General features: G+C 45.8%; 2 protein-coding genes across 4 annotated transcripts in view; one reads left to right on the top strand and one right to left on the bottom strand.

Annotated features, from left to right (window-relative positions):
- CRAT (carnitine O-acetyltransferase) overlaps nucleotides 1–11,723 on the top strand; it is a 17,870-nt gene extending 6,147 nt beyond the window's left edge. For all 3 annotated transcript variants that reach the window (XM_074555995.1, XM_074555997.1, XM_074555996.1), the window contains 11 exons: nucleotides 418–471; nucleotides 1,338–1,503; nucleotides 2,054–2,228; nucleotides 2,670–2,848; nucleotides 3,665–3,765; nucleotides 3,940–4,059; nucleotides 4,543–4,665; nucleotides 4,796–4,931; nucleotides 5,387–5,449; nucleotides 5,932–6,069; nucleotides 6,621–11,723. In XM_074555995.1, the coding sequence (XP_074412096.1) occupies nucleotides 418–471; nucleotides 1,338–1,503; nucleotides 2,054–2,228; nucleotides 2,670–2,848; nucleotides 3,665–3,765; nucleotides 3,940–4,059; nucleotides 4,543–4,665; nucleotides 4,796–4,931; nucleotides 5,387–5,449; nucleotides 5,932–6,069; nucleotides 6,621–6,836 (1,471 nt within the window). In that variant the 3' untranslated portion in view covers nucleotides 6,837–11,723. The remainder of the gene's footprint in view (nucleotides 1–417; nucleotides 472–1,337; nucleotides 1,504–2,053; nucleotides 2,229–2,669; nucleotides 2,849–3,664; nucleotides 3,766–3,939; nucleotides 4,060–4,542; nucleotides 4,666–4,795; nucleotides 4,932–5,386; nucleotides 5,450–5,931; nucleotides 6,070–6,620) is intronic.
- Nucleotides 8,608–27,027, bottom strand: DOLPP1 (dolichyldiphosphatase 1). Its single transcript, XM_074556011.1, has 8 exons — nucleotides 26,870–27,027; nucleotides 18,257–18,357; nucleotides 16,625–16,709; nucleotides 16,269–16,368; nucleotides 15,446–15,544; nucleotides 14,165–14,293; nucleotides 13,567–13,656; nucleotides 8,608–12,714 (listed from the first exon to the last, which is right to left on the bottom strand). Exons 1-8 carry the CDS (start codon nucleotides 26,943–26,945, stop codon nucleotides 12,678–12,680), a joined length of 717 nt encoding a protein of 238 aa, XP_074412112.1. The 5' UTR covers nucleotides 26,946–27,027; the 3' UTR covers nucleotides 8,608–12,677.

Here is a 27,027-nt window from a genome sequence, read left to right as displayed (position 1 = left end):
GACACTCCAAGGTGGCCCCTAGCCAGGGAAGAGCAGAAATCCTTGGTGCTGTTTTAATGCTGAGAATCAGAACTCAGATATGATAAAATTGTAACACATCAGTAGCAAACACTGCTGTTAGAGGGTCATTAATGCATGACTGAATCCTTCTTTCTTGAAAGCTGTCCAGAGTTCCTTGGCTGTGTAGTAAGACACATGAAAAAAGAAAGTGCCACACAGTAGGACTGTGCAGCAATCTCAAACCACAGCCCAGAGTGGCTGTGTCAGTGAACCAGAGATGGGCACAACAGGGGCTTGGCAGAGAGGCTGAGCTCCCTGAGGAGCAGAGAGCAGCTCTGCTAATCCTCCTCAGCTCGTCCCTCAGCCCCAGACACATCTGTGCCTGATCTCAGCTTGTTACATTTGGTATTTTTCCAGGTTTGCTGCCAAGCTGATCGAGGGTATCCTGGATTTCAAGGCCATGATTGACAAGTGAGTAACTGACCCTCCTGAGAGCTCACACCTAACGTCACAGAGAGGCTGAGCCTTGTCCATAAATCTCCCACACAGAAAGGCAGGAGATGACAGCACAGATTTGGAAAGAGATACTGTAATCCCCAGTCCCCTCCAGTGGAAAAAAGCAAACTTACTCTTCTGTCTTCACGTTCTTTGTTTACCTCAATGCTTTTTTCATTGGCATGGGAACATGCTTGGATGGAGCAAGCACAACTGACAGTCCTACAGAGCTTTGCACTTCTGTTTGCTCACAGGACAAGCTACAGCTCAGGCAGCAGGAATTTCAGTCTCTAACATTGGGTTCCTGGTGCCTCTCACGTCCCAGATAGATGGAATGAGCTATAGAGAAATTTGTTCCTCCCTTACCCTTTTTCTTTTGGTCACCAGCAAATCTCTGTTGGACACACCTTATTTAAAGTCCAAAAATATGTTTACCAACACCAACAGTCAGACAAAGTTCATGGTGGTTGGAATATGACTGCAGAAGTGAGTGATTGAGCCCCTGCCTAGTTCATGAATCACATCAGATACTCGTCACTCAGAGCTACAGCCATGGACTAGGTCCAGAGACCTGATTCTCTGGTGTCACAGAAAGGACACTGTTTATTCCCCTTCCCAAATGAAAGGCCAGCAGACAGACATTTTTTGTAGCCTGTACTAAGAAAGCTGCTGGGAATGGGGAAGGACAGCCCCTTTTTTATGCCACCAATACCTTTAGGTGTTGCCAGAGGTAGGGAGGGAGTGCAGCTACAAGGGGGACCTGTGACCTGTGTAGGGAGCCCAGGCCTGCTCACACTGATCTGTTCTCTCTCTCCTTCCTCCTTACCTTGCTGTGTGTCCAGTGAGACCCTCCCAGTGGAGTACATGGGTGGGAAGCCCCTCTGTATGAACCAGTACTACCAGATCCTCTCATCCTGCCGCATTCCCGGGCCCAAGCGGGACTCCATTGTCAACTATGCCAAAGGCAAAAAGCAGTCCAGACACATCACAGTCGTTCACAACTTCCAGGTAAGGCAACTGCTGGGCTTTCAAGGTTTGTTCAGCTGCAGGTATCCCTTTTGCTAGCTGTTATACAGAGGAAAGGGAATAAAAAAGTCTCAGCCCACAAGGTTTTTCTCACCAGAGATTTGTTCCTGCTCCCTTTATCCCCTTTGGCCAGCAGCAGAATTGGCACGTGTAAGCAGCAGACTAGAGGCAGAAAAATACTGTCTTCCTCTGTTTCTTTTCCCTGTCTCTCAAAGCCCAGAGACCATGTCTGCAACTGGAAACTGAAAGTGAAAATTGGATAACAAACCCTCCCACTGCAGCTTAGTCTCAGAAACAGGAGTTCCTCCTTGGTCCTTGTAACCATGGCTTCATAAAACCAGGACTGTATTTATGCCCTGCAAAGGAAGCTGGACTTGGGTCTCTCAATTCTGAGCATCCTCCAAAAGTCTTGCAAGCTGAGTTCTTCAGCTAGGCCTTACCTTCTCAAAGTAGCTGTTCCCAGTTTCTGGGGCTGGACAATTATCTTCTCTCACTGTCTGTATCTGTCCTTGTCCACTCTTCTCACCTTCAGTTCTTTGAGCTGGATGTTTACCACAGTGATGGATCTCCCCTTACTGCTGACCAGCTCTTCATTCAGCTGGAGAAGATTTGGAACACCTCCCTCCAAACAAACAAAGAACCTATTGGGATCCTCACCACCAACCACCGGAACAGCTGGGCAAAAGCCTACAACAACCTCCTGAAAGGTGTGTAGAGCCCCTAACACACATGTGCTAAAAAACACTGCAAATCCTTGAGCAACAAACCTCCCCACTGTGCTTTGTTCAGTTCTTTCTTTTGGAAGCTTGTTTTGGACAGAAAACATGAGCTCTCCACCTTAAAGAAGCAATTGTTGCAATCTGTTGTAATTTTTGGGTTGGGAGGTACAGATTCCAAGTATGAAGTTTAGTGAAATCCCAGAGTTTGTTGCCTTGCAAATGGGTAGGATGTAAGAAAAGTGAAAAAAGGAGGATGAATGCAGCATGTTCACACCTGCCACAACGCAGCTGGCTGCAATTTTAACAGCTGTGTACACCCCCACTGAGGTACGGCGGGAACCCAACAGCGCGTCCTTCAAACCCATCCTTTCAAACGTCTCTCCTTCCAATGACACAACCCCCACTTACTCACAGTCATTTCTCTCCTAGATAAGACCAACAAGGAGTCCGTGCGTGCGATTGAGAAGAGCATCTGCACCGTGTGCCTGGACGCGCCCATGCCCCGGGTGTCCGAGGACATCTACAAGAGCCGCGTGGCCGCGCAGATGCTGCACGGCGGCGGCAGCCGCTTGAACAGCGGCAACCGATGGTTCGACAAAACCCTGCAGGTAGGAACTGATGCTCTAAAGGCACTGAAGAGGTGGCTCTGGAGGCGTTTCCTGAGACTGCAAAAGTCAAAAAGATCCCTTTTGCAGCAAAGGTCCTCATGTCAAGAGAGTGGGAGAACAAGGGAGATGAGGAGTGGTGGCTGACGGTGTGAGATGCTGTGGTTCCCCCTGCAGTCACCAGCATTTGTTGCTGCCTCAGGGACTTGTTTCTTTTCTGCCTCTACCCACGTTTATTCAGTGCAGCAGGTCTTTGTGTTCCTTATAAATCAATTTTCTGCCTGTGGTCAACAATGCCTCATCTGCTCGAAGGCAGCCCAGACGATGGGAGGTCTGTTCCTTGGATCTCCTCCAGGCTTGTCACTTTTCCTGGTTCTGCCAGAAGCTGCCCAATGGCATTTTGTTTAGTTTTTTGAAATATGCACTGCCATCTCACAGCATCCCTCTGATCTCTTCTCCATTCAGTCTTGTCAAGATCCTTCAACAGCAGCTGCTGTTGGAGCTTTTCTTTCATTAGTTGGTACATCCTGGCTTGCAGATTGTAGCAATGGTGCTTTAGAGGACTCTTCTCATACCTGCTGAACTCTTCATAGTGTTTTCAGCTGTTTTGTTCTTATTTGGAACTCTTCACTAAGGGGATAAAGTTTAGATGTTCCAGCTGATTGAAAAGTAAGGGTAAGCCAGCATGTGGCAATGTTATTCCTGTCCTGTGGGTGCATCTCAGCAAACCAGAACCACTGAACCTCTCTGTCTCTCTGGGTATCTTTTGCCTCACACACTGCCTGTCATCAACACTGTCCTCTCATGCTTCTGTCCCAGTTCATCGTTGCTGAAGATGGCTCCTGTGGTCTCGTATATGAGCACGCTCCCTCCGAAGGCCCACCCATCGTTGCTCTTCTGGACCACGTCGTGGAGTTCACGTGAGTCCTGCCCCTGCTTCTCCTCAGCATTGGAGATCCCTTATTGGCACTGTGAGGGGTCTGTCAGGCTGTGACCAGTGTCACAAGATGTTAGGGAAGGTCTCCTGTGCATTTCTATCCAGGCTGTGGCCTCATGCCAAAGCCCTGGTCAAACTGAACCATTTCTCTGTGCAGGAAGAAACCCGAGACGGGCAAATCTCCTACAGTTCATCTGCCAATGCCCAAAAAGCTGCGGTTTAACATCACCCCAGAAATCAAGAATGACATCGAGAATGCAAAGCAAAACCTCAACATGTGAGTATGGAGAAGTGGGTGAGTGACTGAGGGACTAATTCTTGTCTCCATTTGGAGCCTGTCAGTGGTTTAAATGAGGCTTTTCCCACTGCAGCCAGGGAGTTTTCCCAGGGACTTCTGGGCTCAACAGCATTCAGCTGAGCTGAAAAGCACTGCCAGGAATAAGGTCAGAGGTGCTAGAAAAGGGTTATTACTGATTCATCCCATTTGCTAAGAAAGAGCAAGGCTTTACTGGATCCAGCCGAGAATACTGGAGTATAAACACACACATGGCCATCTAACCTGATGGAGATTTTCTGCAGTGGCCAAAAATTCTTACCTCTGTGGTGCTGCCTAAAGAGATCTATGTGTGCTGGAGCTCTCTGTCCCTGCACAGGTCAGATCCAGATGGCCTGTTCCCTCTGAGCCTTGAGAAAGCAAATCCATTCCACTGTGTTACAAGAACAAGCAACAAAGGAACAGTTCCTCTTTCTTTCCTTGTAGAATGGTAGAAGATCTGGATATCAAAGTCATGGTCTTTCATCAATTTGGGAAAGGATTTCCCAAGTCAGAGAAGATAAGCCCTGATGCTTTTATCCAGCTGGCCTTGCAGCTGGCATACTACAGGTAAGACCACCCAGAGGTCATTCCTCAACCTCCTCACTGACAGACTCAAACTTGTGAGCTTGCTGAAGCTGTCACAGACAGGCTCTGCCAGGGCAGACTCACTGCTGTGCCTTTCTCCTGGCTGCCCCAGGATGTACGGCCGCGCCTGTGCCACGTACGAGAGCGCGTCACTGCGGATGTTCCGCCTGGGCCGCACCGACACCATCCGCTCCGCCTCCGTGGACTCCCTCAAGTTTGTCAAGTCCATGGACAGCCCTGACAAATCGGTGAGGCTCTCAAAGAAGTGGAGTTAGAGGAATCCAGCTAAGAGAAAAGCTGTTTGTTTGGTTAACTCTGTTTCATCTGGTTTCAGCTAAGAAGGGCTGCACCCTTGTTAGGTTTTGAGCCAAACCATAGCTTGCAGTAGCTTTACACATCAGGGGTTGATTTGACTTCTTTATCATATGTACTGAAAGTCTGGGAAACATCATGTGGATATTTCTGAGCCCACCAAAAAGTCCTTTGTGAGGCAGTTCAGCTACTCAAACTAAGTTCTGCTACTGATGAACTCTATTCAAAATGAAGTAACGCTGCCAAACAAAATGATGCAAAAATTAAATCTAGTAAATATAAATGAGTTTCATACAGACACACGAAGCAGAAATGTCCTCCATCCTAGAGAACAGCCAAAATAAGGTTCTCCATTCTGCAGAAAAACTTAAACAGATTTGTGTGTTCTCAGGACCAGGAGAAAGCTGACCTGCTGAGGAAAGCCACACAGGCCCACAGGGAATACACAGACATGGTGAGTGTCCTCTATACAGACAGGCTTGGGGGTTTACCCAGCAAATGAGAGCTCTGAGGAAAGACAAGACCTGAACATCTTTTGCTCCTGACACAGCAGTGTGGCCATCAGGGTTGCAAAGGTCTGATGTGACATTGCTCTAAAGCCACAGACTAAATCCTCTCTAGCTGGTGTGTTAAGTGTCCCTTGTGACTGGCCTAAAGGAGAGAATTAGATATTACAATAGCTTAATTTCTTACCATCATTGTTGCTGATAAACACTGAAGTTGCACAAGGAATCCTTAAACCAGAGAGAGTCCATGGGCAGGAACTGTAAGGTTGTTTGCACTGGTGTGTTCAATTTCACAGTCCTTATAAACAAGATTATGTGTCTTAAATGCAACATCTAGTTAGAGACTTTTTAGAAGTGTTCTTTTCTTTAACCCAAAGAAATAGTTTTGCTCAGGCGTGGGTTTCATGTGTCCATCCTTGCTTTCCCCCAGGCCATCCGGGGCAATGCCATAGACCGGCACCTGCTGGGGCTGAAGCTCCAGGCAATCGAGGACCTGGTGAGCATTCCTGAGCTCTTCATGGACACAGCCTATGCTGTTGCAATGCACTTCAACCTCTCAACCAGCCAGGTACAACTCATCTGAGCCAAAAGCACTCTCTGTTCCTTTTCATGCCTTCCTTCTCCGTGTTTCTCTTCAGTTCCCTTTTTGTTAGAAACTCATCTACATTGGGTAGGCAATTTCTAAGCTGGCTGTCGATCCTACAAAGCTACAGATCTGATCTTACACTTTCCACAGTCCCTCACAGACATGTAAAACACTAACATAACCAAAGCCAAGACCACCAAGAGTGTTTGGTGTCTAAATCGAAGTGAGATCAATGAAGTCAGCAGCCAGAACAGCTTTGTGTTAAATGCTGTGTTCTGATTTTTACTGAATAATTCTACTGGTGACTTACTGCAAGCTTACCCTGGGGAGAAGCACTCCTGTGCAAATGCAGAAGAAAACACTTTGCTGCTAAATGGTAGGATCCAGCACATGTGGTGGGAGATGAGGGTGACCAAAGGCCCTTCTAGAGCAGTTTAATGAGATGAGTTTCCTCTGTTGACAGAGCTATTTCCATTTGATGGTTTCATTTTTCTCTGACTGGTCAGAAGGTTTTAATCACATTGTCTCCACAGGTCCCAGCCAAGACAGATTGTGTGATGTGTTTTGGTCCCGTGGTTCCAGATGGCTATGGAGTGTGTTACAACCCCATGGAGGAACACATCAACTTTGCCATTTCAGCCTTCAACAGCTGTGCTGACACAAACGCCGCCCGCATGGCACATTACCTTGAGAAAGCACTGCTGGACATGAGGATCTTGCTGCAGGCTGCTCCCAAATCCAAACTGTAAGAGGGAAACCCCCAGTTAAATGGGCTATCCCTGATGCACTGAAGCTCCCAGTTCCTCAGAAAACAATTCAGAGAACAGCAAAGATATCTACCATTTGTTTTCAGCAAGATGTTACAGAATAGTCACCCACAGATGTCAGACTCTGTAGTGAGAGGAAACACTGCCTCAAACCAAAGTAGAACTGAGAGGCCTCTCCCATCAATGCAAAGTGCACCTTCCTGTCCTCAAAGAGGACACAAATATGATTTTTATGAAAACTACTGTAAGGGAGTACAGAAAGCACAGTCCTTGCCAGTGTCTAAATCCATTTGGTGAGGAAGGTAGTTCTTGTCCACGAGAAGCAGGGAATGATTATTGTATGATAGAACTACTGTAAGACCAAGTCTTTTTCCTGGTTTCATCTTCTGAAGAGCATCTTCCAGTCTTGACTGAAGATTTTTCTACTGCTCCAGCAAAGCCTCATAATTGAACTTCAGCAAGGGGAGAAGGAAGTTCAGCCAGAGCAGATCCAGTCTCATTAGAGTACTGCACTATTTATCCCAGGCACTCCAGCCAGTACAGGCCCTACAGGAACGTTCCCTTCCCCTTGTTCAGGACACTGGCATCTCCTTCGTCTCACACTGACCCCCTTAACAACAGGACATGACTTGATACAAACTAAGGTGATTTTTACTGTTTCAGGTTATTTTTGTTGTTTTTCTTGCTCTGAGCTTTTTGTTAAGCTTCCTGCCATGGTCCTACCATTGATCATCCAGCTCAGCCTTAAGCTTTTTCCCCATAAAGCTTCTACAAAACTCTCCTCATGTAAGTTTTGCCAGCTTTGGCTTTAGGTACCTTCACATCTGCAGAGATGAGAAGGAATTTCTTAGACATTTAGCTTGACACTTGCTTCATTGTACCTTTCTTTGGAGATGAGGAAAAGAAAAAGATGCTGACTCTTTATGAACAAGCCACATGCCTGATGTCCCTCAGGACACACACATTAACCCAATGTGGTTTTACACCCTGCTTTCAGAAACAGCCTTTTTGTGCACAATGTTATGCCCGAGCTGTGGACAAATAAGGATGTTTCTGATCAGGAACTCCAACACATATTTCCATTCCTGGCCCACAGAGTTGAAATCTGTTAAAGGGCAAAGGAAAAACAGCTGCAGAAACCCTTCTTTCACTCTGCTGTAACAAGGCAGAAAATCTTGAAAAACGGGAAGAAAGCTGTAGGGTTTTTTCTGCACTGTTCCTGCACAGCACCTTTTCTGCCACTCTGGGGAGTTATTTCTTACTGAAATACTACTCCAGTTTGTGTCAGCTTTATTCTGTGAGAGAATGATCTCATGTGATACTGTTTTTATGCTCAGTTGACAAACTTGAGACAGTAGAAGATTATATATAAACATTAACATACAATGGTAGCATAGGAACTACTTCCAACCCATCTGTCAGAAGCCAAGCTCCTGACTACACTTTTATTTAGTAAAACCATATGGTAATAAAGAATTCTAGTGCTCTTTCTGCAGTAGGAATTCTGTATTTAAATTGCACACCCTTCAAGATGTGTCTGCTGGGATGTCACCACAAATAAGAAGCATTAGGAGTGTGATGGCCTGTTTTGTTAACAGGGAAATAATTGCAAGGGACATGATCAAAGTGCCTTGATGAACATATATGAACAAATTTGCACTAAAGCTTTTTAAAGTAAAAGAAGAGAAAAAATAAATCTAATTTGTTTCTCAAAATATACATGCCAATGCTTTTGGCATGTTTTTCCTGAAAGGATGTTATTTCAAAGCTTCTATCTTATACCTAATAACATACCTTAAAAGAGGAAAATTTAATTGAAACTCACCTGCACAGCCAGTGATTGTATTGAACTTGATTGAACTGCCACTTTCACATCATCTACATGGATTTAGTTGATCTTTTAGAAGAATCTTGAATGGAGTGAGACAGCCTAAAAGCATGAACAGGAGCACTACAGACCTGCAAGCAGAAATCCCTGCTCTGGTGACTCCTCTGTATCAATCAGACTGAAAACTGCAAGAGGATACTCAGTATTATCAAACTCTAAGTGATTGTGTAAATACTACAGACAAGAACAAACCTTACTGGAGTAACATCTGGATTCATGGAGCCTTTTACATGGAAAAAAAATATTCATTTTGCCAAGTAATCCTCCCCCCATACTGAATCAGCCAGTGTTACCAGGGGAAGAATTACTTTTCCATGTCTGCAATGCCTTCAAGCACAAGTAGCACCACTGAAATATTTGGGACTGGCCCTTTTCCACTTCTGTCTCAAAGGGGAAGGCTCTCAAAGCAAAGTGCCTATTAAAGACTAAGCATAAGCATGTGCTGCTGAAGATTGTACCTCAGAAGATTGGATTGATCTATTCTGGAACTAAATCTGGACATCCCACTAGCTTCAGCAGAGTACAGCTGCAGGGAGCAGACAAAGAGATAAAAGATTCATAAACCATCTAATGCGTCCTTACTGAAACACAGAGCTGAAATTCAGATGAATGAGGTTGATTTTTAAAGTGCTTGAAAGGACACTAAAATCACAACAAGGTTTTTCCTTCAAAAAGTCTTTTCTTATTGTACAAGTTCTAAAATGTGATGTCCTTCTGGTTTGTATCTTCAAGATTTTTTCACTGTTGACTTACTGAATACTCTTCTCCCTGTTTCTGATTGTTTTATCAAGAGATGCCCATTGTCTTAAAGGCACATTAAGGAGAAGAAACTAAAGCTCCAGAAAATTGACTGATTTGCAACAAATTATTTCAGAAACTCAAACTGAAAATATTCAGATAACTCTTGGGGTGAGTGCAATTTTTGACACAGCCTGGTAGTGTTGCATGTTTTGCTGGTTAGCTGTGTTAAATACTGTTGGGTAGTGGGATCCATGTCTTGCAAAGTTTGGAAATGTTTGTTGAATAAACTGGGACACAATAAACAGATAAATGCTACAAAAAGGCTTAAATCTCCTTAAACACTGCAGAAGTTACATAACTGCCCTTAATGGGACAATGATTGTGTGGGGACAGCAAGAACAGTGAACCACAGCATTCTGTCACCTTCCTTTTATTGTCGTATCTCCATCCAGCCCCCTTGAGTACAGGGGAGGAAGAGAAAGCATCTGCTTGCAAAGCCACATATTCCAAAGAAAACATTCAATTTCAGAAAACTAGTGGCAGGAGATTTCATACAAGTGTAGGATAATAAGGCAGAGCTCAAATCTTTTTCCTGCACAGCACCATTTAGTTAAGAAAATCCATGGAATCACTAAGGAATTTCTACCATATATCAAGTATTGCAAAGATTTCTGAAAAGGTACAGCAAAAGTGGGCAGAAGATGCAGAATACAAACAACTTATAGAGAACAGAGGAGAGTTTATTACAGTGTCTTACAAGAGCTCTTCTTTCTCTCCCTCACTCCTAAGAATTACTGTAGGAAGCTTGGGTTTGAAGGCAACATGAAGTGGAACAGCTTTTTACACTGCACTGCTCCCCATGAGGAGATGAACCCTCTTCCCTATGCTCAGTAGGTGTTTCCATACATTTATTTTTTCCAGCAGTCTGTTGTAACAGCTCGAGAGGCTGGGGAAGTGCTAAGCCACTCCTGAAACAATCCACTCCTTCAGCAACCTTGGAAGAGAGGTGTGATCTCTGTTCTGGCTTTATCAGTGCACTTACAAAAGATATAAAGAGAAAATGAATGGTTTTGCAAGACATAAGTGCCAGTTTTCAAAGTGAAACATATGGTACCACCATGTCACGGGACCTGCCTGATGTCCTGTCTCATGCCAACAGAGCTGGTCTAAGGCAGATCAAATGTCCTTGTGAAAGCTGCAAGATGCCTCTTGATTATGATGCACCTTCAAAGCACATCCAGTGCTTCAGATGTTGCAGGATTGCTTATGTTATGCTAAACAGTTCTTTAAAAATTTATATATATATATATACTTGCTGTACCAACTGAAAACAGTTAATTTACTACCCGTAGCTATTTAAACACAGAAATTTAAACAGCCTTCATTCCTGATCTCCTGAATCAGGATCACTTTCTACAGTTTACACTCTGAGTGTCCAACAGCAGCTCCACACAAACACACAAACTCCTATAGCAACAGGCACAGATGAAAACTTAAAAAAAAAAATAACCAGGATGAACAGAAAAAAAAAAATCTGACTTCAAGCAGCTTTATAATGCAGGAGTCTGATTAAAGTGGAGATAGTAAAACAAGCAGCAAGACTGAGATGTGACAGTCATTTTACCTCTGCTCATGACTGCATCGAAGGCACACCGATGACCTTTGAGCCAGTTCAGAAGCTGTCCTTTATCTGTGAAAGTTCAAGTCAATTGTGCTTTGAATAAATACTTCTCTGTAGTTACACTTGAACTGCTGCATTATATACTAGAAATACAGAAAGTGTCCATGCACAGCCCTGAAGCACTGTGAGAATAGCCCTTGGCAGGTCACTGATGGCTCACAGAGGTCGGAGGCATCACCAGCACACAGAGATGGCAGGCACACTCCCACAGAGACACAGCACCCAGAGCGCCACAACCGCCATGGAAGAAGGATGGAGAGCAAAACTTGCTGGTAGGAGTTCAGCATTCAAGGTTACAGCTGCAGAACCCCAACCAAGCCACTGTGATGGAGCCTCTGCTAGGATAAATTCCCTACTCAGAGTTCATGGATGGAGTCTAATAGGGCTCTTCAAGGAATAATTCAGAGAGCAGCTGAGCTAGTTATTTGTCATTTGCCTTGTTCTTTTGTGGTTGTCACTATGTTCATTCATAAAAATCCCTCCCTTAAGCTTTAACAGAAAAAAAAAAATCCAGTGCTTAAGACAGAGACCAGCAACTGAATTTTGTAAGGCTTTGGGCTGACTCTCATTGGAGCACAGCACTGCTTATAACCAATGGGCTTCCCAGTGCCCTCAGCACAACAAAAGCTGTACTGATCACAGCAACCCTGAGATAATAAAAGTATAAAGGAAGAGATGGAATAAATGTGAGATATGTATGATAATCTTGCCACCTGGAAGAGATTCTGAAAAGGACACTCTTGCTAATTACACAACAGGAGCAGCAGTGGAAAAAAAATAAAGAGTCAGTATATTTGTGTTTTTCCTTTGTTTTACACACACACTCCCCTTAACTGGTATCCATGCAGGATTCCCTGCAGAACTGTCACTAGTGTTAAAAATCAGATCTTTATAGTCTGTCTTTTTGTCTGTACAAAGTACAGTTGGAATTGATTTTGATCTCCCAAACTGACTGCAGAAAGGAAAGTCTTCCTCTTCCTTCTGTCTTGGTCACCCCTCCTAGATCCCCTCCCTCCTAAGAACCATGTAAGAATTAGAAGCCCTAATTAAACATGACCAACTTGAGATTATAGTTTTGTCATCTTCTTCCAAAAAGAAAAAGTAAAAAAAAAAGCAAAACACACAATCAACGCCTCACCCACCCCATAAACAATAGTTCCATTTAAAAAAATAAATAAATAGTGTGTATATTTCATGCTGAAAAAAAAAGTCACAGAAAGGATTCATTTTTGGTTTTCCCTCCCCCGAACACGACACCAGGCATTTTCTCCCCCCTCCCCTGACGTAGACACGATGGTACATCCAACCATGTGCATCTGTGTTCAAAATGAGTTTCTACTCCTGCACGGTCCCACATGCATCAGGGAGCATCCAGCTTAGCTGCTAAAGCAGAGCAAAGGCTTTCAGGTTTTGGGTATGGTCCCTGCCTGTTCCTTTGGTCCGTCTGTAAAAAGGCTCCTTGCTGCTCCCAGGTCTCTGCTCTTGTCTGTCCATTACAGCGCCCTGCTCCCGGTCACTGCAGCTTCGTCCCCAGCTTGCGCTGTCTGTTCCTGCAAGGCAGCACAGGCACAGGTGACACAGGGGACCCCAGCAATCACAGACATATTTTATGAAAAATCCTTTCATTAGGATCTTTTCTCCTGAGAAGCTTCAGCTTCTCCATGTTTTGCTGCTTTGGAATGTGATTTGGAGAATTGTTTACCCAGCATGTGAAATTGTTTTTACTTGATGACCAACGACAGCCACCTGTGTCGAGGCTGTGAGCAGTCACAAGATTTTATTATCATTCCTTTCAATCCTCGTGAAATCCTTTCTTCTATTCGTTAGTATACTTTTAGTATATCACTTTCTTTTAATATGATATATATAATAAAATAATAAATCAGCCTTCTGAAACATGGAGTCAAGATTCTCATATCTTCCCTCATTCTGGTACCCCTGTGAACACCACCACACCCAGCCCATCCCAGGGGGCTGCAACAAGCCAGAGGCAAACACAGCAGGATTAAAGTATGCCTCTGCTTAGCTGCACACAAAACTGAAGTGTCCCTGCCATACCCACCAAGCTGATCATTCCTTCCCACTCTCCACACTCCCAGAACACCCACCCCATCTGCAGTGTAAACAAGCTCACATGGGGATGCAAGATTATAAACAACTGCTTGCAAAAATCTTAAGCCAGGGAGCTGAAATGCTGCTTAAATGAGATTAAATTTTTGAATCACACCCTCTCCAGACTCACCTTTCAGATGCAGTCATTACCCACAACTTGGTATTTCCTTACTTTAAGCTATTCCACCCACAGCAGCCCAAAATTATCAGCTACATATCAGAAAATAAATTAATAACTGCATCTGAAAGGTCAGAGCAGCAACAACTCCTCTACTCCCAACAGAACTTACCTTGCTTCTGCTCTTGTGACTGTGTATTCAAACCACAGGATGTTAGGAATGAGGCTGGTATCTCGGATTAAAAAGAACTCTGAAATTGGCCTGAAAAAGGACAATGTGGTAGAAAGGGGGAAACAATTAGATTTTCTTCACCAGAATTTTGATTTAAAAAAAACCCCAAAACCTGCTCTACTTAACAGTACTATTCTATCACTTCAGGCTTTGTTACATTTTCTTTGTTACATGTTAAAAAAACATTTTTTTCTTTCCTTATGCAATATTCCCAGACTATATTACATGTAAATAGCTCTGCAATTTGACTGGGTCATTAGACATTCATTAAGAAAGATCTGCTGTTCATCTTGCAAAGCTCCTCCAGCAGGCTGCCACACCTCACAGCTTTAGTAGGGCTTTACAAAATGTAGCAATTGATTGAACTCCCTCTTCCCCACCCTTACCAAGGACATGATCCTTTGTATAGATGAATGCACAAGAAAACATGGAGGAACAAAGTAGGTTACACAACAGCCAGTATGCAAAACTGGGACAGAGCCCAGGAATTCTCATTTTTAACATCCATAACAAACCTCCACAGAATAAAGAGCCTTACCACGCAGCTATCCTCGGGAAGAGGGGAGTCAGGATCTCCTGTGTGAAGGCAAACCAGGCTATGGCCATGATGCTTCCTGCCACACCTCCATATAGGACTTGGCTCCAGGTGTGGTAAAGCAAATAAACCCTGCAGTGGAAGAGAAGAGTCACCAGACAGGCTTTAAAACAAAAGGAGCCCAAAATCACGAGCTGAGGTGTCACTGGGCCCACAGACATTAAAAGTGGTTGTCTTTTTCCAGTAAAAAGCTGGCAAAAATAGTGGGAGGGAAAAAAAATGGGGAAAATTCTTCCCTGCTACAGCAGTTTCAGCTTGGAGCACCTCTAGTTTTGAGCTTAACTCAATAACCCCCCACATTCTTGTTCATCCATCTTTGGATCAGCTGAAGAGCTAATACTGTTAGTTCCCACAAGAAACTTTTCAGAAGGCAGTAACAGGACAAGTCTCCCCCAGGCCAGCTGGGGCTTAGAGGCTTTTAAGAACATGGACAGCATTTTTTTTGTGATTTGGGTTCTCTCCAATGTGACACAGAGGCTGCATGACCAATGTGCTCACTGTGACTGCAGCCACTCAGAGCTGCACTGTTGGCCTGTTATGTGTGCACAAGCTACATTCAAAATTCTTTTTGCTCACATATCATTATGATCATCTTATCTGACCTTCTGTCTAACATAGGTCACTTGATTTCCTCTAATTTTGTTTTAATTAGACCATATACCTCTGACAAATTTGTCCTGTCAGGCTTTTAAAATAATTAGTAATAAGTAATCAGCTGTAGCGTACAGTCAACTGTGCCAACAGGTAATTACTTTCCTGTGGAAAATGTGACCCTATTTCTAGCTTGAATTTGTTTTTCCAATTACTGGAGCTCACTTTACATTTAATCTACTAAAGAGAAAAAAAAATCATTACCACAGTTCCATTTTCTTTATCCATCTTAACTAAATCTTGCAAGCCAACAGCTATAAATGTTTTGATTAAGTAATGATCAAGCAAAACAGTGGGATTGATCATCTGTAGTGATCCACATGGTGTGCCCAGATGGGGCAATGCCTCCACACTCAGTGCTGCAAAGTGAGGCTGGATGGAGCATGGCACTGGAGCCCGTGGAGAATTGGCACAAGCTCAGCTGATTTGGGGTTTTGTAAACGTAGAACTTTTGTTTATTGGGTCTCATGGCAACACTTGTACAAAGCTGCAGTGCAGAATGAGGTGGGAAAGGCAGGATGAGGAATGCCAGGGCTGCTGTGTGAGAGCAGAAGAGAAACAGCTGCTCCATACCTACTATATGAGACTAGCAAAGCCACTGTGACGAGGCAGATGGACAGCACGTGTCGCCAGAGCAGATCCAGAAACCTCGCGTTGTTTGTTTGGTGCATTCTGGAAGAGAAGGAGAGCCATGAGCACAGGGCAGGGAGCTGAGCACTCCTCACCTCCCTCCCCCTGAAACCCTAGGAAAGCTTTACTCCACTGGGGTCATGGGCAGCTCAATGCCACCCCAGCAGCAATCTGTCCCACTGGCAGCAGTTAAAGAGCAGCCAAGAAGCCTCAGGTGCTTCTCTCCAGCTGTGAGCAGGGATTGCTGTGATGGAGGGCAGGATGCTCACACTGATGTGAGAGGCACGTGCTGAGCACATGCAACAGGGAGCCAAGAGAGTCCCTCCATCACCCACAGAGCCAGGAGGAACTGTCAGTTTTGTCCTCCTCCATCCAGAGCCTTGCCCCAGCAAGAGTTTCATTAAAGCACAGGTAAACCCAGTACTTGGTAAGGGAAGTCAACTAAAAAGTCATGCAGCTGGTATTATCCAAAAGATTGTAGATAACCTCACTGAAACTGAGACAAAATGAAAAAGCAGCTCTTCATTTCTCCTCCTTTTCCCCCACTTCCTCCCTCACACTGGGGCACCATCAAATCTTAGAAAAAGAAACTCCAGCCCTACATGCAGATTGAGTCATTCAAGCTCCAATCCCACCGAGCCACAATAAATTGTGCAGGTCCTCAGATTTAATTCCATTATCCCACTCAAGTGGCACCCAGCAAGGGAGCCATCCATTTCAGGTGTTGCAACATATTAACAGCCAAAACCTGACCCGGAATTTTTACCTTAAATAAAGGAACAGAAAAGAATAGACAGAGAAAAACCACATGAATTGGGAGTGGCTGGACGGCATCCCGTATTTTGTGGTCACTGTAGAATGGGCTTCTGGGAAGAGAAAGAAAAAAAGAAGATGGTCAAGGTATGGTCAGCAGCTGGAACACTCCAGATGTGAAGCCAGCCCATGCTGCTGGAGCATGCACAAAGTTCACAGGACACGTCCCTGCTCAGGAGGCTCTGTCGGCCTTTTTACACCCAAACACCCACAGCCAACGAGAGGCAAAGGGGGAAAACCCTGAAACTCCCCCCAGTGAGCATTCCACCCCAAGCTCCCCTGACACACCACACATGCTGCACACCCTACCTTCGCACGGCCGAGGCTCCCGGATTACATTTTTTATTAACCAGTTCACTGCCTCGTTGAACACCAGCCCTCCCAAGAAAGAGATCTGTGAAGGCAAGACAGCTGCGTCATCCCCTCCAAGAGATCCTTCTACTTACCAGGCTCTCTCTGTTGACAAAACCCCAAACATTATGCTTTCAATTTTCTTTTTTGACTACTAGAGTTAAAACCAATGGCTTCCAAATTCTATACCTGAGAAGAAAAGCATTTATTTTTCATCTCACTTTCTATTTGGCAACATATTGTGTACATGCAGCTTTTCAGCAGCTGATACACAGAAAGACAAAAATGGCACAGCAGGGCACTTCTGCCAGCACCAGTGAGTGCAGAAAGTGACCTTTTTATTAGGGCAGGTTTTGGGAACTTTGGCTTTTCCCAATGACCAACAGGGGGAGTGCAGACACTGTTATTTCAGTAAACAGTTTAAAACAAAGGTGACTTTTCAGGCTTTCTGGCTTTTCCTTCTATGAATATTTTCATCATGAAGCTGCTGTCTTCAGTCCAAGATGAATTCACATGCTGAGCTAAGCCAGACCTGGTAGCATTTATTTTTGCTCTTCAACTTCACAGTTCATACACCTCCCCTAAATTAGTCCTGCTGCTGTGATCAAATTCCCAGCTGGTGATGACACTGCCTCCTTAGCACTCAGTCCCATTCCACATGATGAAGCAATTTTTCACTCCTCATCCTGAGCCACAGATCAGGCTGCTGCAAGCAGCCAGTGTCCCTCTCCAGCCCAGTGGTGACTTCCCACATGAAGAACTGACACTCAACCTCAACACCAAGCAAATGCCTTTATTGAGAAACCTATAAATCTGTGCAATAGTTACTCTGGCTTCTTTTCTCTTTTGAGCCAACACAAAATCTTCGAGTTGTCAGAACTGTGCAGCTCCTTCCCTAGTTAAGAGTTGCCTATTCCCAAGTCCCTTGGGCCACTGGTTCCCATGACATTGGCCCTACATTCAAAATCCTTTCAGTGGCCCCTGTTTTATCTGTTTACTGAGGACAATTGCTACAAGAGGCTTGTATGTCCTAGAGGGAGTTTATCCATTCCCAACTACCTGGCAGAGCAGATAAAAAGTATTTTAAGAATTTGGATTGGAACAAATCTCTTCTGCCCCTGGTATTCAACTCACATTTGAAAAACAGCCCTTAAAGACAGATCCACTCCCCTGGAAAGCTTTAGGGTTTATTTTTATCCCCTTTTCTGCCTCAGTAGTTCAAAGCAAGTGCATCCCCCTGAGTTACACACACCATTTCCTGCATATGCTGCCCAGTGCTATGATCCTACTGGATTTTGGGAGTGTTCCCACTCTGCACCAGCATTCTGTACTTCCTCAGGCATCTCCCTCGATGGTTCTGGACAGATAATGTCCAAAACACACCCGAGGAACAGAGAAGTCAGAAAAGGCTGAGCAGCCTTTTAACCTGCCACGGGTGCTAAGTGTCTCCTGCTGTTCCCTGACAGGAAGATGGCTTTCCTCAGCTTGCTCCTTTTAGAGAGAAAAAGAAGTGTGAATACAGGAGCCCCAGGTGCCAAAGGAAAAGACTTTTGTCATAAGGAGAGGCTGGGAAGGGAGAGAAGGACTCACCGTGTGAAGCTCTCTCTTGAATATGATGAGTGTTACAAAGCCAACAATAATGAATATTGGACCCAGACTCAAATAAGCTAAAAGCTGGCCAGAGAAATCACCTGGGGAAACAAACAAGAGAAACCAATCAGTGTGAATTTCACAGGTACTCGCCTGCCACCACAACATGGGTCAGTCAGAGCCCTGCATCACCGAGCAGAGGGGCAGACTCAGTGCAGCCAGTCCCTGTGTTCCAGAAGGACAGGGAGACAGCAGAGCTCCCATGCAGGTTCAAAATCAAGGCTGAAAGGAGCCTGGAATCATTCAGCAGAGATTTACACCCAGTTTACAACAACAGCCATGGGTGTGGGCCCAGAGCCACTTTAATCCAACATGAGCACAGGCTGCTGCATCTTTCCCTTCCCCTCATTCCTATTTCTTCTCTCTGAGCCAGCAAAAGTCCCCAAATAAATCCTTTCCCACTCCCTCACTAAAATGGGTTAGTTTTCAGCTGGATCAGCTGCCTAATCTGTCTCACCATGTGTCTGCACGAACACCAGCATTAGCAAAATGGGAAGGAAATAAACAGCTAAACATAGCAGGAGATATCAGGGAAATAAAGGAGACTCTGCCTTTTTAACCAGTAGCCCACTGGTACCACACAGAGGGGGATTTGGGCCTCCAACCCAAATAATTAACAGTCTAGTTATGCCCCAGGGAGAATCAGGGAGCTGCAATGGGACCTCACAGAGGTCACAAGGTCCCTCAAAACCTTTATTCTGAACTACAAAAGCCACAGAAGTGGGCAGCAGCAGTAAGGAGCAGCTGTGCATTTGGATCCCAGTTTCTCCCGCCTCTCTTCCACAAAAAGGGACACATACAGAAGTATTTGGAGAAAAGATGTCAGCACAAATTCCGAGGACACAAGAAATTATCAGAGCAATTTTGCTCCAAATCAGCAATTTGTATGAGCAGAGTGAGAACTGTCTGCCAGAGAATCTTTAAATACAGAAGTCACCACAAACTTGCTGTATGAACCCAGAGAGCAGCAGAGGAGATGGGTACTTTGAGTATTGCTTCTCACACACCAGATCTGCTCCATCCCATCACAAAAGGCTCAGCCCCCACAGAAATTTGTCCTCCTTCCCTGCTCTCAAAAGGAAACAGGATGCCTCTGCAAGTCTGAGCATTGGACTCATTCCTAGATCAATTCCACTGCAAGGCTCCCCAGCCCACACAGCCACATTTCACAGCAGCACTTGGTGAAAAGGACTTTAACCTCAGCCTCTGAGGGCTGGAACTGATAAAAAAAGAAGTTATTGCCCCTCCACAACAAAGTTCATGCTGCTGATGTTATTGCCACATAGTTGTGGTTACATCAGGTACAGTGCATGGAAGCCTCTGGAATTCCAGCTCTGGGGTAAATTTGGGCACCAGCAACATCAACAAGGATTCCTAGCAGGAGTTGGGTGAAAGGAGGGGGATTTGGAGGACAAAACCCCCAGGCATGCTGGGTTTCCACTGAAGTGAGGTTCTGCTTTGGTTTTAACCTGAAAAGCATTGGGAGACGCTGAATTTGAAACTTTTCTTGCTCCATGTGGCAGGTTTGTCTTGCATCAGGTGCATTCCAAATGCTCCCAAAGCAATGGACTATGGTAACACAAAGGGGATGTAAGTGACATTACCACTTACTTGGCAATAGACAATCAGGCCCCTTATGGTTTTATATAAATCACAAACGCTCAACAAAATGAGCGCTGTCATCAATGATGAGGGAATTCATGAGAAGCCACCTTGTCAAGAGACAATTAAACTACCCTGAAAGCCTTAGGAATACTTTCCAAAAGTCTCAATTCCAGCATTGCCAAATAAAGAGAACTCATCACCAAGAGATCTCCATGTTTCAGATCACTCACTCTGTTAATCCACAGTACATAAAGGCTTAGCACTTCCACATTAAAAGCCATAATTTTGTCAAGTAGAAATAAAACCAGATTATTTATCTTCTCAGAGGGTTCTATTTCTTGTGCAGATGGTGGAAAGGTACTTAAACAAGTAGTCTTTTAATTTAAATAGGATCAGCAGTGGCAGACTCAAAATCCTTTGTTATGTTACATGATAACATTCCCAATAAATCAAATCACCCAGACCTCACAGGCACAAAAACCTCACCTGAGAGAGGAACCAGACACCATCACTCCCAGATGTGCCTACAGGCACCAGGTCCTTCACTCCATCTTAACACAAAACCTCCTCGAATATTTCAGCAGTCCATTCAAAGCAGATAACACTAATAGCACCTCATGTTCCTGTGCCTAATGGCAATTAAACAGAGCCACATTCTGAAGCCACTTTTTGTAAAGGTGGCAAGCAAACAGCTGGGCACTGAAGGCAGAACAGTCACATTCTGAAGCCACTTTTTGTAAAGGAGACAAACAGCTGGGCACTGAAGGCAGCACTGGAGCTACCCCAGGAACACACAGATGCCATCACAAACGGCCCCACAGGATCAGCAGCTCCAGGCAGAGCTCCAGTGAGTAACCCAGCTCGGAAAGTGTTGGAGATTTTTTCAGAAATGGCTTGGAAGGCAGCTGTGGGGGACAGGTTCTCACAGCCTGTTTCTGTAAACAGTAGAAGTTCTCAGGTTGTTTTTAATTACAAGTAAAAGTGACAAACATGAAGGCCTTGAGAACCTTGCATACCAGAGTTCTCAGGCAGCTTTCTCATAACAAATAGATATTCTATCTTTGGCTGTTTTGGGAAAGCAAAAATAATTTTGAGAACCCAAATCTTGGTATTGGAAACATAAGGAGGGGTTGGTGTGTTATCTCTGACCTATTGTGAGCTCGGGTTTGCAATATGCATGAACTTAATTAACACGGTTATAAAAAGTGATTGATGGAGTGAATAAACGGAGTCGATGCTGAACAATGAAAGTTGGGTCTTCTCCCTCCATCTTCAATAGGAAAGGACTGGAAATCCCCAGTGGAGGAGGCAAAGTGAGCTCTGAGAGAAAGGCCAGCGCTGCTCGGCGCTCCGGGGCCCTGCAGCGCGAGTGCTGCTGTCACTCCTGTCTCCTCTCACGCTCCAGCGCCCTCCCAGACTCATTCCCAGCGAAAGGAGACGTGCAGGAGAGCCACGGTTTGAAGTCCAGTCAGATCTAGCAAGCAGCACCCCTGTCTTTTTTTATAAAAAATTAATTCTCCTTTCATTTGATAAACTTGGGAATTTTAAAGCAGTTCCTCCAACCAGCAAGAACAGCGACAAAATCTCTGCAGAAATGCAAAAGGAGAATCTACTTAATACAGATCTTGGGTTTCATTTAGTTTTGAATTCTGCTTTTTTACAGTCCAGCTTTCCCTGGACATTATTTGGAGCTCAAAAGGCAAAAATAAAGGATGCAACTACCCCATTTTTGGGCAGCCAAGAGATAAGGACGTGCAGCACTATACATAGCTCAGACACACGCTATTTTTTCAGCCTTCATTCAGCATCTACTTCTGCTCCAATTCAACATTTTACCCAGCATCCTGTCAGTAGAAATAGCTGAGCTTCACCACATCTACTTAACCTGTATAGGATGTAAAAATGTGAATCAACAGCCCCCAACCACATCCTACCACAAGAACTGAGCTTTGCCACCACCACTTCCTATTGAAGGATCTATTTGTGGCACTGCCACTGGTTGTGTGTTCTTGCCTAAGAGCATATGTGCAAGTTGCACAGACAACATGCAGTGTGTGTGTCTCACTAAATCACTAAATATTCATGATACAAAAGAGTAATTTCCTCTGCATGTGCACATCCCCATTACACGAGCTGAGGGACAGCAATAATATCTACAGGAGGCTTTAAATTATGGCATAAAATCAGACATAACTTCTGCAAGGAGATTAAACATAAACCCTGCATTCAAGCAGCCAAACAAGAGTGGGATCTGCTTCTTCCAGGAGATAGTGCTCAGCTCTGGAATGAGCCCTGACTTGTGAGCCTGCACAGAAGCACAGGAGGGTTATCAGAACAAACATTCCTATAGGAGCTGCATGTGCTGATACTGAACAGCAACAAGAACTGCTGAGCCAAAGCACGGACACAGCACCTTTGAACCTCTTTACCCACTGCACACCTGCCTCTCCAACTCTGCCTGGCTGTAGGAAACATCCTGGAGAAAATGGGAATATTCTGTCATTCTGCACAGAAAAGGTTTGGCACATCAGGTTTCTCTCCTAAAAGAATTTGTCCAGTGTGAGAAGGTCCAGAAAGTCCCAGAGCTCTAAGAATCCCAGCTGCACTGAAGAGAGGAAGTTTTCTTTCTTTTCTCCAAATAATAATAAAAAAAAAAAACCCAAACAAACCAGGAACTCAATGTTTCTCCAGTGAAACTCACCCTACAGGCAGGAAGTCCCTGAAGATGAGTTTTAAGTCTGCAGCACAAAGTCATCCCATGCAAAGCAATGCATACGGGAAAAAACAACCCTAATTATACCCATGACATGACAGGATTGAGTTCAGTTGTTATCAAACAAAAACCCTCAGACTCAGTGCGTGCCAATACCTTCAGAGTAGCACCCAGTGCTCTGCAGCAGTCAAAAAGGCAAGGAGAACATTTTTAAGAGCATGACAGAAGTTACTGTTACAGCACTACAAAAATTTATTATGCAATGGTGGTGTCACCAGCTAAAAAGGGAGAGTACACACAGAAAAGGCAAATAGAATGGGGACAAAGATAAGTATGCAACAGCAGCCATTCAGAAAGCATCAAATAAATCAGATTTTCAGCTGAAAAAGGAAAACAGATGATACAACAGTTCTATAAAGTCATGAATTATATGGACAAATTGACAGCAAACAATCGCTGCCTCTCACTGCACATGAGAGTGTTTGATGAAATTACTGAGCAGTGGACTTAACAGAAAAGAAACAACAACCACATTAAGCTACAAATCTCAGTGCCAAAGATACAGTGAGATCCAAAGCAGAAATGGATTCAAAGAACAATTAGAGATCCAGCTTTTATCCATCCATCAAAGGGCTTCACAGCCCTGATGCAATCACCAGCTCATTACTGGAAGGACACAGGGAAGAAGGATTATTCCTGCCTACCTGCCAGCAACCTGACACTGTGCCAGATCATCCCTTGGTCTCACCAAAACAGAGCTGGTAATAGGAAAAGCTCCAGGATAAAAGAAATTCTGCAAGCAGCATCAGGATGATATTTTTACAGGCTGTCCTCTGCAGCAGCGTGCTTTAGCACACGCAGGCAGCACTGCCATGGCTGATTTTTTTCTCCCTATGTTTAATCCTAACATTCCCTATGGGTAGTATTTCAGTCAGGTCTCCAAGACTGCATTCCTCAGACCAGTCTGCAGTTGATTACCACAGCATTCATTTGCTGTTTCTCATTTGTTTTGCTCAAAGTGGACATCACAGAAAGCCCTGGAGAGCTGTGCAGCCACACAAGCAACTCAGGATGGGTTTGATGTATCACTACTGATAAGGAAACATTAGATCAGAACAGGGAGCACCTTTCTGGAGACAACTCTCCCCTTCACAATTAGAAGCAGGAGCCCAAATGCAGGCTTCATCTGCCAGGCAGGAATTAGCAGTGACAGCTTTTTACCCAGGGAGCAGGACCATCACCCAGGCAGATGAAAGCTGGGGTTCTGCACTGGGAATCTTTAAAGATGTGAGATTTTCAGAGGCAGTTGCCACAGCAGCTCAGCAGCCTCTGGGATCAGCCAAGAGCCGAAGCTGTTTGCCACAGAGCAGTGCATGACATGCCAAGACAGCTTAATAATTGATGTTGGTAAAAGCAGGATCCATTTCTCGTTCCGACCCTCTCAGCAGCACGAGGCTGCATTAACTCCACTGTGCTGAGCCTGCTGCCAACACCACTCCTTTATAAATATACATTATCCAGGCACTTTATGGACCTGCAGTTCAGATGTGCCCAGGCTGAATGTAAACAGCTCTCTAAAGAAAGTTAAGAGCACTTTTCCCAAATCCAGATAAAAGCTTCAGATCTATGCTTTACTGCAAGTCATTCTTTTAGACCAAAATGTTGTCTGCCTTGCCTTGGTAAGGCCTTTGACACTGCTTTCCACAGCATTCTCCTGGAGAACATCCACAGCTTGGACAGGTGCTCTGTTTTCCAGGTAAAAAACCCTGTCCAGGCCCAGACTGGTGGGGAATGGAGCTAAATGCAGCTGGGGCTGGGCTCAGTTCTGAGGCAGGTTCTGTTTCATATGTTTATTCATGAACTGGCCAAGGAGATCAAGTGCCCACTGATGACACCAAATCTCCCTGTGCTGGACCCTGCTAAGGCCTCACCTCAAATCCTGGGGGCAGCTTTGTGCCCCCCACAACAAGAAAGGCATTGAGGGGCTGAAGCATGTCCAGAGGGGGGAATGGAGCTAGGGAGGATCTGGAGCACCAGGGGGAGATGGGGAGGCTCAGCCTGGGGGGACCTTCTGGCTCTGCACAACTCCCTGACAGCTGAGGGACAGGCACCAGGCTCTGCTCCCAGAGAACAGGGACAGGAGAAGAGCAAACAGCCACAGCTGCACCAGAGGAGGTCTAATTTGGATTTCAGGAAAAGCTTCTTCACAGAAAGCGTTGTCCAGCCCTGGCAGAGCTGCCCAGGCAGTGGTGGACTCCTCATGCCTGCAGGGATTTCACAGCTGTGTAAATGTGGCACTTGAGGATGGGGTTTAGTGGTGGCCTTGGCAGTGCTGGAGGAACAGCTGGACTCTGTGATCTCAGGGGCTTCTCCAACTTAAATGATTCTATGAAAATAGATTAACAAACTTTTATACCCCCAGCTGTTTTATTGTTTTAGTCCTTTGTCTCCACTTTATAGGCTTTCATAAACACATTTTATCCAAGATAAACACAGTGCCCATCCCCTCCAAACACAACCCTAAGCTGGGTGATGATTTATCCCTCCACACAATCACCTCCTCCCTCTGCCTGTCTAAGAGCTCTCAACGCAGAGAGAAAATATTCAGGTTATGTCACATTGTTCAAGATCTGACAGATAACCCTTGTGCAGGGATTTCCACCACCTTCATTTCCCAAACCAATCCAACAAATGGAGCACAGGACGCTCTGTGTATACTGCCAGGTTCAGATAAGAAGATAAGATACAAAGATGAATATATCAGTACTACTGGCAAGATTATTTCCCATCTCTCCCAAACTGACACATTAATATATTTGAGAAGGGGGATGGCAGAGGAGCTGACAGTGTGGAGGAAAATGCAAGACAGAAAAGGAAATGCCAGTATTTCACATAAAGCATCACAGAAAACCATCAAACAGCCATAAGAGGGAGGGCCAAGAAATAATGTATCTCCAGTGCCAGATACTTTTTCAGTGTTGTCACATTTCAAGTCTCCTAGCTAAATGGGCACTTTCAACCCAGAAGATCCCTAAGCACTTTAAAAGCTTTAGGAATTGTGCTGCTGAGAGGAGCTTTCATCAGGAGCTAAAATCCAGCTACTGAAACAGGACACACAGCAACATTCCATGGCAAGTTGGGAACTAGAAATATTGAGAACAGCGTTTAGACAAGATTTGGATTCTGAGCAAACGGTTAATGCTGTAACTCCGACAATTCATTTTTCTATTATCTCTGATTACAACAAGCACCCAAACCCAGCACAAAGCACCCACAGGAGCTCCAAAGGCCCACAAGTACTGATGGGACACAGTTCAGGCATTTGCCAGCTGAACACAGACCCATTTGCTCTCGCCCATCAGAACCCATTCCAGCTGGTGTGAGGAGCTTTGTGGGTCACACCTGTCCCAGCTGGAACATCCTATCCCGCACTCAGGCACCTACTGTTCCTCAACCAGGACACAAACCCACCTTGGCCAGAGCTGAGCCACAAAACCCCCTGTGCCCGGAGCGCTCGGGGCATTTCCCTCAGCGCTGACTGACCAAAGTGCCGCCAGGAAAAGCCCCAGATCCACGGGGACAGGGACAGGCTGCCATCCTCACTGCCAGCACAGCCCCACACTGCCCCGGCAGCCGAGCCCACCCAGGGGACACGGCCCCCCTGGCACATCCCCGCTCCCTGAGGGGGCACCCGGGCCCCCGGAGCCCCCCGGCACGGTGACACACCGAGCCAGACCCGCAGCGCCCGGAGCAGGGAGGTGACACCGACACCGCTGCTGAGGCGGCACCGGCAGCTGCACACCGTGGGTGGGACCCTCGCCTCGAAGCCAGGGGTACCGCACATGGCCAGAGGGCTGCAGGGGCGGCGAGGCGGCGGTGTAGAGCGGGCAGGGAGGCAGCGGAGGGCCAGGCGGCTCCGGGATCCCCAGGACGGAGCCGCCCCACCCCGAGCCCATTCCCGGTCCCTTTCCCCGTCCCCCCCTCCCGCAGCCCCCCAGCCCGGAGCCCCCACCGCGCATGCGCATCGCCGCTCCCGCCGCGGCTCCCAATCTGGCAGAGCGCCTCGCCGCCACCAACGCGCACGCGCGCCCTGCCGCCTCAGCGCTGCTGCTCAATGGCTCACTATTTGGCAGCCGCCAGCGCGGCCCGCGGCGGCGCCGCGGGGCGGCGGGAAGGGGCCCGCCGCGCCCGGAGGTGCGGTGGGGAGGCCCGGCGGCGGCGAAACGGAGCGTTACCTGCGGGATACTCGACGTGAGTGAGGGAGACCGGCCGCCACGGCGCGGGCAGCGAGCACTCCCCGACTGCGGCCATCTTACCCGGATACCGGGCCGGGCCGCTATGGCCAATCGGGACGCTCTTGAGGGGCGGTGCGACCAATGGGCGGGGGCGCGGG

Source organism: Zonotrichia albicollis, chromosome 21 (assembly GCF_047830755.1).
Source record: "Zonotrichia albicollis isolate bZonAlb1 chromosome 21, bZonAlb1.hap1, whole genome shotgun sequence".
Taxonomy (NCBI): Eukaryota; Metazoa; Chordata; class Aves; order Passeriformes; family Passerellidae; genus Zonotrichia; species Zonotrichia albicollis.
This window is presented reverse-complemented; position numbering and strand designations above follow the sequence as displayed.

Coding starts and splice junctions, on each gene's coding strand:
- DOLPP1 (XM_074556011.1), bottom strand. CDS start 26,945: ATGGCCGCAGTCGGGGAGTGCTCGCTGCCCGCGCCGTGGCGGCCGGTC. Junction 16,710..18,256: donor TCAAGAGAGAGCTTCACACG/GTGAGTCCTTCT, acceptor TTGCCTTCACAG/ATCTCTTTCTTGGGAGGGCT. Junction 14,294..15,445: donor TTGCTAGTCTCATATAGTAG/GTATGGAGCAGC, acceptor CTTCCACTGCAG/GGTTTATTTGCTTTACCACA.